Raw genomic sequence first — 15693 nt, forward strand, 5'->3', positions numbered from 1 at the left:
CTGCGCCTCACAGGTCGCGTCATCAGTCACATTTGTTCCCCAAGCAATTACAGTATACTGCCCAGCTGCACCGACAGCAATCTAGTATGTAGATCATGTACACGATCTAGGCGTTAGCCTTTTTCAATTATAGGGTGAGAGAATGTTGAATCGCTGCGATATCCCATGCGATGAACAATTCGGAATGGACAACCTGAGAGTACACAAGAACGTGCAATGATCGTATATCACCATATCATAGTTACTTTACGAACTCTCATGAGCTTGATGATCTTTTTCAAATGTTTATTCTATTATTTCAGTATTAGTTCCCTAAGGCAGAGTAGGACCTGCCATCTGCGGGAGAGATCAGAGCACCCTAGTAAGGACGCTGTGGGAAAGCACTGGAACTAAACTTCTCCATGTCGTGGTTCGGTGCCCCTGTCTTCTTGCTCTTGCCCCCAAAGATTTTGATCAGAATATGGATCCAGAGCTTGACGTTCGCCATGAATTCCTGGATCTTGAGCGAGATAGCCAGCAGGGCCATGATGACAAAAGCGGCCCAGGACATCCACTTGAGCTGCGAGCTTGACTCGACGGTGATGTCGACGACGCCAGCGCCAAGGCCCACGACATACGCGACGAGACCAATGACCGTCAGGATGATGCTACCCAGCAGCAGGAAGAAGGCGCAGGCGGCGGCGAGGACGCCGCACAGGCCGAAAACGGGGGCGTCGATGGACCCGTGGTCCTTGAAGCAGCGGTAGGTGGCGGCGGCCAGGATGATGAGCAGCAGGAAGCCGAAGAAGGTGGCCAAGACGTAGACGACGACGATAGGGATGAAGAGCAGGTTGACGGTCCAGGAGGAGAGCTCGGCGCCGGCCTTGTGGACCAGGCGGTCGACGGTGTTGACGCCGTTGTCGACGGGCTCGCGGATGGCGAGCTGGGCGCCCTCGGGCACGTAGAAGACGCCCAGGGCCTTGGCGAGCACGGCGCCGGGCTGGAAGCCGAAGATGGTGCCGTTGTTCTCGGTGGCGTTGAAGGAGCTCTCACCCGAGGAGAAGAGGCGGGTGCATGACATGGAGGTGGAGTTCGAGTCGGTCGAGTTGGAGCCGGTGAGGGTGTCGTTGCCGCTGCAGTAGGTCGTCAGGTGCAGCGACATGGTCCTGGGGATGTCGATGTCCCCGAGGGCATTGGCAGCCTCCTTTAGCCACTTGTTCAAGGCGTCCTGGATGGTGCCGAGGATCTTCTCCATGAGGCCCGTGACGGCGTTCTCGAGATCGTCAAGGGCGTCGCCGATCTCGCCGATGATCTCGTCAGCCTTGGCCTCGGCGGCTGTGGCGACGGCCCCGACCGCTGACTCGACCTTTGACGCGGCGCCCGAAGCAAAGGTTTCAACCGAGCCCACGGCACTACCGACCTTGTCCCCGACATCACCGACCTTGTCCCCGATGTCGTCGAACAGGCCTCTTCGGGTCTTGGTAGCTACAAGATTGATCTGAGGAGGGTTGAAGCGAGCGAAGTTGGTCATATCGATCTGGCAAAAGTGTTAGCAAGGGTTGTATATCCACCAACTGATCTGGACTCTGACTTACTTTTACCAGCGAGAGGTCATTGGCCCCACCGCCATGCCTTCCGGAAATGAGGATGATGAGTGTGAGGACCAGGACGGCGATTGTGAGCGCTATCGAGGTGCCGAGCCGGACCATCCTGAACATATAGCTTTTGGATGTCTTTGAAGCTGTCCCCTTCTCATAGACGGCTGTGCCAGAGCTCGATGTCTCTGACATGCGGCCAGCATCAGGTTGATCGCCGCCCGGCCCCTGTGGATGGTTGTTGAAGTAGCTGCTGTTCATCGTGAAGGTGGTAGACCGGCTATCCAAGAAAATGTGTGTGAATTACGAAAAGATGCCGGGTATCAAGAAGGAAAGGAAGGAAAGGAGAAAAAATGGAAAGATTATTGGCGAATTGAAAAAAAGAGAGCAGTCTTCGCTGTGCTGTCTGAAGAGTGAAGTCGAAGTGAAGGAGATGGATACTCGAGAGATATCAAGACAAGAGTGGGCCGGCAGAGGCGTGTAAGCCTTCAAATATGGACGAGGCACACAATACAGCCCTTGAAGATGAACCACCAACAAGAACACTGAAACGGGCCAGATATATTTGTGCAAGACGTAAACCCGGGACCCCAAGAAAGCCAACGACAATGGGTTGCGTGGGGTCCCGAGGCGTCTTGGACAAAGGCTTGAAAGAAGCAGGACAAAGGGAACTGAGGCAAGACGGCCCACGGGACCATTGGCTGTCGTGTGCTCACCCACGACGAGCCAGGAGTTGCAATACGCGCCAGCCGGGGTCGTCGGGGGGCCCACCCGCCCTGGCGGCCCCACACTCTGCAGCGGCTCTGGGGTCTCGGCCGCACTCCAAACGCATTGTGGCCAATGGCACAATGGTTTCTGTTTCAATCCAGCGAGCCGCCCGCCAATCAACCGGCCGGCGTGCCTGGCCGTTGGCGCCCACCCGCTTGAAACAGACGACGATGTCGACAACCACTGTCGCCAGACGCCTCTTTGGCCACTCCATCCTCAACCTGCCAGCCTGCCAGCGGGCAGCTGCAGCTGCAGCTGCAGTTGTAGCAGTTGCAGCCCAAGGGTCAAGGGTCAAGGGTCAAGGGGCGAGGACAGGGGCAGCCAGCCAGACAGTCAGCCAGACCAGCATGGCTGCATGCAGGCGTGCAGGCCACGAGAGCTGGTGATCTTGTCGAGCAGTCGTTGGTCTCTGAGCCCAACCGAGTCGAGGTGAGCCCAGGACCTACTCACTCACCTGTGGTACTCACTCGCCTTGGCACAAGCATGCAAGGTCACACAGATCAACATGCAGACTTGCAGCCACGAAGTGCATATGCTGTCTTGGTGTCAACGGCACTTGAGCCAGATCTACTGTATGGCAGGGCCTGGGACATATAAGATCTCACCCCACCCCAGAAGATCTCCAATGCTGAAAAGACTGCAATCATTTTCATTCTCGAATATATATATACATGCACACATTTATATGCACATATATGGTTACCTATATTGTGCCAGAAGCCACACATTACCAAACTCCTGCCATGCCGAATTTAACCACCATTTTGAAAGACCAAGTATGTACGCCTGGCTAACGCTGACCTGCCAAAAAACCGACTTTTGGACCTTGAGGTTCCAATGTACCTAGGTATATTTACCTGACCCACCGTGTACCGAAATTACAACTAGGGACTCTCATCTTCTACCTGTCTGGCAAGCTCAGGAAACGCCAGCAGCACCTCGTCATCAGGCGTCGAGAACACAAAGCTCTCGCGCCAGCTCGTCCCCAGGCCCCTACCGTCTCCGCGGGAGAACGTATATGGCGGCGGCCGAGGGAAGTTGGCCAGCGTGCTCCTCAGGCCCGACGCGTCCGTCGTCGCACTCGCGCGCTGCGTGGCCGTCCCACTGCCCCGCGACGTCCGGGCTCCGATCGTCACGTACTCGGCAAAGTCGAACGTCGCATCAGAGCTGTATATGCTGCTGCTGCTGTTGGTCGCGCTCGTGCTCCTGCCCTTGCCCCAGCTCTTGCTCCTGGTGCCGGTCCAGCTGCCGCTCTTGGCCCTGTTCCTCCAGCCGGTGCTGCCGTCGGGGTGCTCGGCTGACTCGTCTGGTGCTGGTTGTCTGCGCGGTGCCGCCTGCCATGACTGCCTTCGCACCAGCGTCGTCCTGCCCGCAAGCCTCAGGGCCCGAGGCAGCAGGACCGTCTCGCGGACCACCGGGTTGAGGTAGTCAGACGCCCGCACGCTGGCCGTCGGCGTCACCGGGAGGCTGGGGTATCGGCTGACGAGGCGGCGGGACGGCCGGAAGCATATTGGGACCTGTGCAGATGTGGTCGTGACGACCGAGGGATCTGAGATCTGTGGCACATCGGCCGTGAAGCTCTCTGGGGCGCTGGCGGTCTTGTCGTCCGAGCCGAATAGGCCCGCGTGGCTGACCATGCCGCGCTCGGCATCATCGGTCGTGGAGCCCGAGTCGGAAGGGCTCATTAATCCCCTCCTGTTTCGTGTCCTCCGCCGTACACGCCTGTAGCAGAACAGGGTCAGGACGGCCACTAGAACCACAGCGCCGACTGTGCCGCCTGCAATGCCCCCTTTTTGTCCGGCGTCTGATACAGGAATGGAGTGTCGCGCCATTGCATCTGTTGGTGTTGAGGTTTCAGTGCAGTCGTGAGGGTTGACATAGACCGTAGTTGTCGCCCTCATTGTCGTCGTTAGAGGTGAGGACGCAGTGGCATTGGCCAGGGAGAATCTTCGTAATTGTGTTCTCAACGAGGGTGCTTCTGTGGCTATGCTTCCTGCTGCACCATTATCCACCAGCTCAACCGCTTGAAGAAATCGAGATGGTGTGGGAATCGCGGTGGGTGTGGACTCCGGCAAGAGCCTTGCAGCCACGGAAACTGAACTGATCACTTCGTTTGAAGGTGCCGTTGGCAAGAGGGCTGCCTGTGCAGAAAGAGCATCTCGAAAAGGACTCCAAGTGTCCTTCTGGTCTGCTGCAATGACAAGTCTACTCCCTGTCAGGCGTTGTTCACCTTCACCACTCCCTCCCTTGATGGTATTCGAACCAGGCGGGTTTGAGTGAGATATCTCAAAAGATACCAACGGACTGCTGTTCACGCACACAGCCGGACGAAAACAGGCTGTGAGGGCGTAGAACGCGCATGCGAGTAACATTGTGTGCCGAAAGGCATCGTGTTGTGTTCTGCAAGCTCGAGGCGGGCGACGAAACGCTGAACGAGAATAACAAACACAATGCCAGGGTGGCGAACAACATGTCTAAGGGGAATACGAGGATTGTGTCACAGATTATCACCTGGGCAAGTGATATTTGGACAGTCACAATGTTGGCCGAGGTCTACGATCAGACTCGATTGAGAAAATCAAACACATCACCGCTCGAATATTGGGACGGAAACATGCAGGTGGGCAAGTGTGATAGTGTGAAAGCAAACGGGACGGCCTTTCAACAAGGCCGGCCGACTAGGCTAGTAAGAGAAATGCGAATTGCCGCATTGCATGCAGCGCGCGATCGAGGAAAGACTTCTCCATGTTGGAAATTGATAGGAACAATGCAGGACTTCAAACAAACCTTGCGGTTTCGCATCAATCATAGTCCCAACGTCCCAATCCGTCTTGACAGTTCCCACATAGTAGCCGTCTGTGCTCAAGTGCTTGGCCGAGAGTTCGACAGTCCTGGTCAGTGTACTTACATATCTAGTTACTTATTACGTTACCTAGATAGGTATGCAGCATGCTGGCCGACCTCCCCGATATCTTCGGCCGCACCGCTTCCCCGGGACCTCGGAACCCAGTAAACCTTAGAAGTCTTCATGACAGCTGCAGCTGCGACACGCTGATGGGACAAACTTGCCACTGATTCCCCGTTCCCCGCTGGACGGCCCTGGCCAGCAACAAAATCGGCATTTGTCACTGCAACATCTGGGAACTGCCCCAGGGTGAACATGCCAACCAACGCTCAGCTGCCACAGGAAAACTATCACGCTGCTGGTTCCCGCGGGATCTAAGTACTCACACAAAGGTGAATCGCGCCAAAGCACCCCTGGCGCTCGACTTGAGGCTACGTTCTGAGGGGGTAGGGGGGATTTTCCTCAACCTCTGTTGTGTCAGATCCCATCACTGTCTGTGTTGATGCATGGCGCTCGCAAAGCAAAGCTCGGCAGTGTGCAAGTCCCAATCCAGAACGGGAGGTCCAGGGTTGGGGCAGCACACATGCATGCATCCTGGCCCGAGGGCTTGAAACAATCGCTCCCGTGGACATGAGCAGAGTTCAGGACTTCGGGGCGACGTCGAGAACATATAACGAAGGTGGGGTTCGCCTTTTGGGGCTGGCTAAGTCTTATTGGACTCATCATTTGCCCCGTCTGTACTCATCCCACCTCAGACATGCAAGATATATGCGTGAACATAGAGTTTCCGGAAATCTTCCCGATCGTGCTGGTGTCTTTATTACTACTTAGACCACACTAGACACCTGCAGGTATGTACTTAAGTAACCTAGCGTCAATCGTGCCGGTGCCTAGGCAACGCGGGCTGGCGGGCTCGATCACTTGTGACAGGTGATTAAGCTTTCAGGACCTCTGACGTTGCACCTTGAGTGATGGCAGTTGTGGATCGTGTTACGGCGAGGAGACTCCAGGCCCGTAGCGTCACACTACACACTTGACTTGCTTTCGCGATACTGATACGGTCGACCGCCGTTCCCGGCTTCTTTCCCCATCCGGCCCGAGAGACTCGACCTCTGAAGCTACCTAGGTAAGTTTCGGGATCTGTACCACTGACAGCGGGAGTGTCGTGATGCTACGCTACAGTGTCAGGGGGGTTGAGTCCAAAAAGCTTTGGCCTTTCAAATACCTTACAAGCCTACCTACCACCCACCGTCTTATACCATCCAACCCCCACCAGTAGAACACCCCCACCAGTAGAACATATAGCTATATATATAACCTACTAACTTTACTTATAACTAATTTAATTAAATTTAATATTATTACTTTATAACTATAATTATTTTAAAGTATTTATTATAATAAATTAATTAATATATATATTAAGTAGTTTATAAAGTTTAAAGTAAAATTAATTTAACTTTACACTCTATATATAAATATAACTTTCTACTCTTAAATTTAAAATCCTCTTTATAATTACTAACTTTATACTTTATAATTATTAGTTATAATTAAAATATTTAATTATATAAAAAGAATATAGTTAATATTATATTTAATATTATTAATAATAGTCTTATTTTAAGTAAATTTATTTAAAAGTATAATATATTTAAAATAATATTATTTTAATAAATAAATAATATTATAGTTAAAAATAAAATTATTTAACCTATTTAATATTTATTTAAGGTTAAAAATAAATTATACTAATAGACAGTCAAATAAAAATTATTAAGTTATACTTTAACTATTTTTATAATTAAATAAATTATTAAGGTTATTATAAAAATAAAGTAATAAATAAACCTTTAAAAGTATTAAATAAAGTTTTTAAAAGTATTATAAAGGTATATATATAAAGATTTCTTATCTATAAGAAGCCTTAAAATTTAACTATTTTATATTAAAAATAGTTTATTAATATTTTAACTATTAGAAGTAATTTAATTAAATTAAATTTAAATTAATAATTAACATTAATAAAAGGTATTATAAAGAGTTAAAATATATAATATTATAATAATTAAATTATATATTAATAAAAACCTTTATTTTAACTATTTTTAAAATATTAATAGCCTTATACTTAATATATTTAAAATAAAAAACCTTTAAGAAGATAAGTAATAGTTAAGTTTAAATAACTTTTATTAATAGTATTATAGTTATTAATTATTATTTAAACTTTAAAATTATTTTTAAGGGTAAAGAACTTTAAATTTAATAGTTTTTATAAAAGTTTAAAAGTTATACCTTTAATACTTTATAACCTTATTAAATAGTTAAATAAATAATAAAATTATTATTATTTAAATTTAAAATATATTTTTACCTTAAATAAATAAAATATATTAAAATAATAAATCTTAAATAATTTTATTTATTTTAAATAATTATAAAAGTTATATCTTAATATATAATAACTTTTATTCTATTAATTTAATATTATATAAATTAACTATTATTATATAGTTTAAGTTTATAAAGGTATACTTTTTAATAATATTTATTTATATTTCCTTTAATATATACTTTTATAAGTTATAATTATATAATAATAACTATTTTAATATTTTTAAGGTTATATATTAAAAGGAACTTAATAAATTAAACTCTCTTATTAATTTAATATTTATAGGTAAGATTAACTTCCTTTATTATTTAATAAAAGTTAAAATAACTATAAAATTAAAAACTATTTAAATAACTTAAAATATACTAGAAATTAGTTTATAAATTATTAAAAAGCCCTTAATTATTTAAATATATAACCTAATTAAAAAAATAAAAACTAAAGTTAAATTAAAAATAATAATAATCCTAAAATTATATAAAATTATATATTTAAACTAATAAAGAATACTAATTTAATATAAAAATAATAAGTTAAAACTATTACTAATAAGTTTAAAGAGTTATAAATTAAAGTTATATTCTTTAAGTAAAAAATACTAAATATAAAACTTAAAAACTACTTAAAAAGTATTAAAAATATTAAACTATATTTAACCTTAATAAAAGTTTATAAATATTTATAATATTTTAAATAAAAAAGATTTATTAAAAACCTTAAAAATAAACTTTAAATTAATAAAAGCTTAAAAATAGTCTAAAAATTAATAAAAATAAATAAAAGCTTTAATAATAAAAATAACTATTTTAATAAAGATTATAATATATTCTAAATATTAAATTACTAAATTAAATAAATATATAAATTAAATAACTTTAAAGCTTTAAAATTATATATAAATTAACTTATTATATTATTAATTAACTATTTTATCTTTATTATTAAATTAAATAGTTTAAATATAGTTACTAGTTCTACTAATAGGGGTGTTCCACTAGTGGGGGTTGGATGGTACTGTATAAGCTGTCGCGACCTTAGGGAGCCCACAAAGAACACCCGACTTGAACAATTAATGAGGGTGACTTTGTATCGTCAAGACTTTCTTGTCCCATCCATGCTGCTTAACTCGAGTACAATTCCAGAAGACATGCTCAGTGACCTTGAATCGGAGGACGCCCAATGAACCGAGGATGCCGGATCGGACACTGTCACCCTTTCCGCTGTCAATTACTTTCGACTGGGTTTATTTCCTGGCCTTATTTCCTGGCTGTATCGATGCATGCCGGATGAGTTGTTTCTTACATAGATACAGTCAGGCAATTTTTCCGTTATCATTAGAGAGGTCCATTTACCGAAGCATGCAACCAACTCTTGAGATACACCACCTCTGTGCCTAGGTAGAGCCGGGCAGTCGCCAAGCCAACTTCAGCTGTCACGCTGTCCAGGTGGCTCTCGGTCCATTTGGCGACGGAATCTGCCAGGAGTGGGAACGTTCCGTTCGCAGCCTCTACACATTGAATTACCCTCGATCACTTCTTGCACTTGAGGAAGCCATAAAACCATATCCTAGCACGGAGGACCCGAGGGTATGGTATTAATTATCCTAGGGTAGTAGAAGCTGAGAATAGGCAGGTCGCATTCTGCGGAGTCTGAGCAATAGCAAGGGGTCTTAAGCTGTTCTGGCCGCCTCTTTAATTATTAAGCCAGGCAATGGCCTGGAGAGAAATGTGGACAAGGAGGTTGCATATTACTACGTCAAGAATCCTGCGCAGCAGTCTGCGCCGCAGACCATGAGTCGCCGCATAATCGCGCCTCTGCTTTTCATGCATTACTCAGGGAGCCGAAATATGATCCACAGCATGGGTTGGAAATGGGCAGCGCACTATTTGCTACTAACAGCGGCACCGCTGGAGCAACGGCCCCTTTCGGTCCTCGTGCCCACGACGAGAAGGATCTTCCGGCGACGTAAAGCTTGGCATCTGTCCCCACGGGGCTGATCTATCATCTTCGGACACTCGACTGAATTTAGACAGGGCTCCGGGCCCAACGGGCCCAACGGGCGAACGCCTATATCAAGGACGACGTGATTCATGGTACCAGGGCAACACTGCCTTGGAGTATAAGTTGACGGCTCCCGACCTGCGGTTGTCTGCACCTCTTTCTTGTCACAGCTTGCTAAGTTTCGTTCATTGCTTTCTTCGGTAGACTTCAGCGGTACACTTTTGATCATGCCTTCGTTCAAATCTTTTTACCTCGCCACGGCGGCTGCCCTGGTCTCCTTCAGCACTGCCTTGGATGAGACTACATACCCTTTTCAACCGCCAACAGACACAGACGTCCGGGCCCCCTGCCCGGCTCTGAACGCCCTCGCCAACCACGGAATTCTGCCACGCGACGGCAAGGGCGTCACCATGGCGATGCTCGTCGACGGTCTGTACAAAGGTTTTAGCGCCCAAAGTGACTCCACGCAGGTGCTTGGTAGCCTGGCCTTCCAGACGTCCACAACTGGCGACCCGTCGACTTTCAACTTGGACGACCTTAAGCAGCACACCCCACATGTTCTCGAGCACGATGGGTCACTGTCAAGAAACGACTCTTATTGTCAGTCTCACCTTTTTTCCTCTTACGGATCAGTCCCGTCCGTCATGTTTTGGAATGTTCTAGAATGCAACACTTCAGCATCTATAGCAGGACTAACGTCACCACTAGTCGGCGACAACCTTTCTTTCAGTGACCAGGCGTGGGCAAGGACTCTGGCTAACTGGGGAGACAACGAGATTATCACTGTAAGTGGGAGTTGTGCATTTCAATGTGCTGGATTCATGCTAACGGTTTGCGATTCTAAGTTCGCCGTAGCCGCGGCTGAGAGAAACGCACGCTTTGCGTACGGTGCGGCCACAAATCCCGAGTTTGACGCCGCCTCCGCCAACTCAGCGTCGCTGCTGGAGTACAGCTTGATTCTCTCTGCGTTTGGGGATCTGGTAGAGGGTAATGCAAACGCCACATTCATCAAATACCTCTTTGAGAAGGAAAGGCTGCCGATAGAGCTTGGATGGCAGCCACCCACGTCTAACATGACACTTGCAGGGGCGCAGGCAATGGCGGGTAAGATAGCTGCACTGCTGTGAGGAGAGGTGTAGGAAACTTTCTGTACATATTTATCTTGTTCAGACAACTTGGACGCACAAATGGTACAAAGCACATAACGTATAATTAATAGACGTCATGATACCCGCTCAGCCGAATGAAACCCCTAGACAAAGCCAAGATATCTTTGCCAGCAGAGGCGCTGTTGAGTTGGAATGCGCAATACGTAATGATCTGCTCACCCACGCAAGGACTCGCACTGTACGTCTCGGTAGCATTTCGTCTGCACCAGTGGCATCCCTTCTGAGTGCGAACACAGGCAAATACAAGCTTAATGGAGTCTATATGCTTGATTTTGTGTTTTATTTCTTCCCTGAAGTGGAAAGTTCCCCCATGTCTTGGGATCTCTTGTATGTGGGGACACGGGAAACCATGCACATGGAGCCAGTGTGGTGCGAAGCCTAGCTCGGTCCCCAGGGCCCCCAAAAGAGCAATGCCATGAACATCGCAGCATGTCACAACTTGACAAGTGAGCCAACACAGCCATTATCCGAAGCAAGGGCTTGATTTCCTGTCAAACTTCCGTGATTACTATTAACATTTTCTTGTTCCCTTTTCCAGACGGATTATTGTGCTGAGTCCTTATTGCATGACCGTCAAAGTGTGTACGAATCTCAATTTTCCCCCCTCCACCCGGAACTCATGACTGTCCGGGTTACCCACGAAGCTCAAGAAGACATCCACCTCCCCTATTTCCTCGTCGATTATGTACCTCCTGTCAGTCAAGTTGATATTGTTCGGCACGCCGACATTGCAAGAGTCCGTGGCTGCTCCCTTTCCTGTGTATGAGCCCCCCTCCAATCTAGCACAGGGCGTGCCCCATGGCACGACCACGCTCTTGTCCCTGAAATAGTCAAGATAGGCGTCTGCTGCGGCCTGGATTGTCTTGCGCGAATCCCGGCTGGCAGTATCAATAGGGCCCCAGTTCTCACGGGACGCCCAGTAGAGGGTGCCTGTGGCGTTAAAAAGCCAGTCACCTTGATCTGTCACGAGTGTGTCGATCTTAGATATCAGAGGAACCCCCGGAGTCGTGGAAGTGTTGGACAGGTATAGCTGGGTTCCTATCACGTATGGATGTGCTGAGTTGGCGACGATGAGTTCGGAATACGAAGCGCATTGAGTCGTGTCGAGCGTGGTGCGGTTGTGGTCAATCTTCAGAGCCTGGCTCAGGATTCCGCCTGAGATGGCGGCGGCTTTGAAATTTTCTCTGTAATCGGTACCATTGATGAAGCTAGATATTGGGGTCAGAGACCCAGATGTCTGTGCAGCTATGTAGCTGTTGGTCACATTCTGAAGGGTGGCACGGTCACAGGCTGCCGAAGCAGCTTGAGTCTGGATGGCGCCTAGGAGCAGGGCTGCAACATGCCAGTGAGCGTAGGACCATGCCATGGTGATAATTTGTAAGTTAGTAATCAGGTAACTCTCAGAGGCTAACAAGGAAAGCCATGGGGATATCCTTCGATTTATAGCGTCAAGAGCGGCCCAAACCAAGTACCGAACTGGCGTCGTCCAGCAGTCTTCATTCCACCACGACCATGGCATGGAAATATCCTTTGACGACAGCAGCCGGGGAAGGCTTTCTGGCTAAATGAGTGCGGGCACATCTACGTAGCCGCAATATCCATAAATTCCACTGGTTTAATTTGGCGTCGGCAGTTCTCCGCAGGCATTCATGCCCTGCTCTGGCAGGACTATCGTCCGCGAATGCAGACATTAGGCTTTCTTTGCAGCCAATTCGGTATTGAATATCTACCTAGGTACCTATGTAGCTTTTCTGAAACAGATCACTAGAATACAGAGCCTAGAATACAGAGCGGTAGAACGGTTCCTACTCTTGTTGAAGCAATCCAGCGCGGAGATGTTGTGCCACTGCATCGTACATCTGGGCTCCGACCAACGCCCCCTCAGACACACCAGTGCCAATAGACCGTCCTCCCCCTTGGGTAACAACGGAGATTATATTCCCGTTATCATTGAAATTTCATACACTTGTATCTCACCCTGTCTCCGAAATGATAGGCCATCTCCACACCACGAGCCCATTCCAAGCGCGTGGCTTCAGGCCTGAGGGCTGTCATGAACTTTTGCATTGGGAAATTCAGTGTGTCAGAGAACTAGATGCTCATCAGGTTGCGTTGTGAAATCACTTCTCAGTGTCAGGCAACTACATAGAACTCCAGATGTCACAGTAGCGCGTAATAGAACCCAGCCAATTAAGTGATGTGTCTCATGTGATCCTTGGGCCAAAATGCCATCTCTCTGGAAATACCATTATTTACATCTGCTTAGACCTTATGTAACTGACTGCTAGTACTCCGGCAAAACCTAACAATACCATTACACCAAGTGATCTGAATGTCGGATGCCTCTGGGGCCTTTCGTCCTCAGGACTAGCCAAGTTGCTGCTGAAACGGGCAAACAAATGGTCAGTGTTATCACTGAAAGTGTTATACTGCCTCGTAAAGGCTTCCTGTAAGTCCATTGTTCGAGCAATATCCACGGCAGTCCAGTCATCATAATAGTCAAACTCCTTTGCTCGAGCTAACATTTGTTTCCGACCGACTCTACCACACTCTAGGCCTAAAGCTTGGAAAATGTCGTCAGAATCGACAGTGATATCCACAGGGTCAAGTCCCCGGTAGTTTATCATGTGCGCCAGTGCGACCACAGCCACCTGATCATTGCTCAAGGAATAATTTGGGAGAAATCTCGACAGGAGCTTGTGTTCTTCACCCCCGAGAAGGCTCAAGAGAGCAAACACACGGTCTCGGCGGTCCTTACACTGGGCCTGTCGGTGTCGAAGAAGGAGATCGTGCAGTGACGAGCCAAGTTCTGGGAACATATTCACGTTGCGCGCTAGGATGAGAGATGCCGCTTTGTATTGCTGTGCCAAGGTATCCAGAGTATTATTGAAGTTCTCATCGAGGGCTGAACTGGTGCCATAAGTTATATCGGTCGTCATGGTGAGCAGTTCGTAGAGCCGGTCTGATGTGGTGATGTTATCGCTGCAGTAATAGTGTATCTGGCGTGCGCGCAGGAATTCTTGGATGACCCAGAAGCGTGACCAGTATGGTCGGTTCAGCAGATCACCAAGGTGGTCTTCCCAACAAAAGGAATCATCTTCGAAGGTGGTAATATTCCCATTTTCCAACTCATTCTCAAGGCTTGGGAACAAATCTTGAAGGTATCGGGATATCGGCGCTAAGCCAAGCCATAGAGACACCACTTGAGCGTCGGAGTATGTTCTGTCCATCAGCGCGACCTGTTCGGACTTTTCTTGCTCGTCTCGTTGATTGATGCACATAGCGTCTACCCAGATCCAGTCCCATTCTTTGATATTCCGACAGGCCCGTGATAGGTAGTACAAACAGGACAAGAGGTATGGCCGAACGCGAAACAGCCTCCCGTTGAGGCGGATGGTTTTTGTGGGTTCTTGGTTGCCCCAGGTATACGAAAGAGCAGTGTAACGCTGAGAGGAATTTCTGGTTACATGGCGAATCTCGAAACGTAGATCATTGAAATCATTGGAATAGGTGGGTCTGAGAAGTCGAAGCTGCTGTGGCGTGAGAGGTGAGTATTGATATTCCGTCTCCCAGATGTCATCCATTGTAGCTGGGGCAAGTAGCACTTGGGGTTAGTGATGCGGTTGCTGTGTTGTTGGTATCGCAGGCGCGTCAATGTTCAGGAAAGGGAGCTAGATATGAATGCTGCCAAAGCGGTGGGTCTTCCTTATATGATCAAGAATTGGCCCCCATGAAGGGAGGGGTAACTACGTAAAGGAGGTTTCACGGATACATTAAGCGAACAAGTCAAAAAGCCGGAATTCTCCAACTCGGACCACACAATGGTTGATATTCCATGTAAATTCTGCCTAGGTATAGCTTGGCGCTGTAACAGTACAGTTGGCTCAACTTGTATCATTCGACTACCTACTAGTAGGTACCCATCGCTATTCTTTGTCAAGAACGGAGTCATTTGCCCCATGAGCCATCGATAGTGTGTAAAGATTGTATTATTTTCTTATGACTTGGAATCCCGCTTTATCTGTTCTTGGACGCTTCTTATTGCAAACTTATATGTGGCCTTGGGTCTCACCTTCACAGAAGATTGTCTCGAAATTTGGCCCAGCCTCTGTCGCCTGGCCTACATATGTAGTACTTAACTTTCTCCGGGTGATGTCCCGCGGGTCCAGAGACGAAATGTTAGTGCTCTGTTTGGTCTTGCTCCTAAGTCTCTGTCTCTCGCAAGGTAATATCCGGTAGCGGTCTGCACATTATTTACGAGCTATCGTCGTGGTCCTCACTCCAGTCATCGAACAATCCACTCAGGTATGACAGGTCTCCATGTACTAGCATATACCTGCCAACGTAGTGCAAGTCTCTCCCGAGCGATACTTCAAATATGCTACAGGACACGGTAATGGCTTTGCTGAAGTCGACCAGCTTTCCACCCACGAATCCGGCCTCTTTGACATCATTGACGACGACCCCGAGGCGGTGTAGTTGGCTGAGGTCGATGATCGTCCTTGGTGTGTCTTTAGGACCAAAAGCCTGGCCGCTCCGAGGAAGCCCCTCATTATCACCCGCAAGGACCTGATTCATACTCAGAGTCTGAGGCCCCATAATCATCACCTTCATGCCACCAGCTCTGAATCCCGAAGTGATCGGCAAGCCTCTTCCTCTTCGGATCATGATGGGGTCGCGGGCCCTCACGGGCGGGAACTCGGGTATATCAGCCGTTGCCCGGCAAGTATGCAGGGCGTGAGCTTGCGGATGCTTCAGAGAACCACGGTATGATTGTACAACTTTGGTGGCCTACGTCTTCCTCTTCACCAGGCCCTTCCAGAAATCAAAGCTATTCTCATCACTCTGTAGCGCCCACACACGACCCGTGACCCTGCCATCAAACCCAACCTCCTGCGCCCTCAGCAAGCCCCAGTCCCTCGTGATGCCCACGACCTT

The 15693-nt window shown here is 47.5% G+C and overlaps 4 protein-coding genes across 4 annotated transcripts; 1 reads left to right on the forward strand and 3 right to left on the reverse strand.

Moving 5' to 3' along the window:
* Positions 1 to 271: 271 nt before the first annotated feature.
* On the reverse strand, positions 272 to 2202 carry KVR01_000435 (uncharacterized protein). The gene is made up of 2 exons (XM_044782729.1): positions 1575 to 2202; positions 272 to 1516 (listed from the first exon to the last, which is right to left on the reverse strand). Exons 1-2 carry the CDS (start codon positions 1833 to 1835, stop codon positions 359 to 361), a joined length of 1419 nt encoding a protein of 472 aa, XP_044650384.1. The 5' UTR covers positions 1836 to 2202; the 3' UTR covers positions 272 to 358.
* Positions 2203 to 2996: 794 nt separating this feature from the next.
* Positions 2997 to 5074, reverse strand: KVR01_000315 (uncharacterized protein). Its single transcript, XM_044794885.1, has one exon. The coding sequence runs from the start codon at positions 4712 to 4714 to the stop codon at positions 3227 to 3229; it is 1488 nt and encodes a 495-aa protein (XP_044650264.1). The 5' UTR covers positions 4715 to 5074; the 3' UTR covers positions 2997 to 3226.
* Positions 5075 to 9622: 4548 nt separating this feature from the next.
* KVR01_000131 (uncharacterized protein) lies at positions 9623 to 10820 on the forward strand. The gene is made up of 3 exons (XM_044782731.1): positions 9623 to 10186; positions 10295 to 10371; positions 10432 to 10820. The coding sequence occupies exons 1-3, from the start codon at positions 9814 to 9816 to the stop codon at positions 10711 to 10713; spliced, it is 732 nt and encodes a 243-aa protein (XP_044650080.1). The 5' UTR covers positions 9623 to 9813; the 3' UTR covers positions 10714 to 10820.
* Positions 10821 to 11314: 494 nt separating this feature from the next.
* Positions 11315 to 12121, reverse strand: KVR01_001018 (uncharacterized protein; the record flags this gene model as incomplete). Its single annotated transcript, XM_044791937.1, has 1 exon — positions 11315 to 12121. The coding sequence occupies one exon, from the start codon at positions 12119 to 12121 to the stop codon at positions 11315 to 11317; it is 807 nt and encodes a 268-aa protein (XP_044650967.1).
* Between the last annotated feature and the right edge of the window lie 3572 nt (positions 12122 to 15693).

The sequence above is a fragment of the Diaporthe batatas genome (genome assembly GCF_019321695.1).
Source record: "Diaporthe batatas strain CRI 302-4 chromosome Unknown Contig00001, whole genome shotgun sequence".
Lineage (NCBI taxonomy): Eukaryota > Fungi > Ascomycota > Sordariomycetes > Diaporthales > Diaporthaceae > Diaporthe > Diaporthe batatas.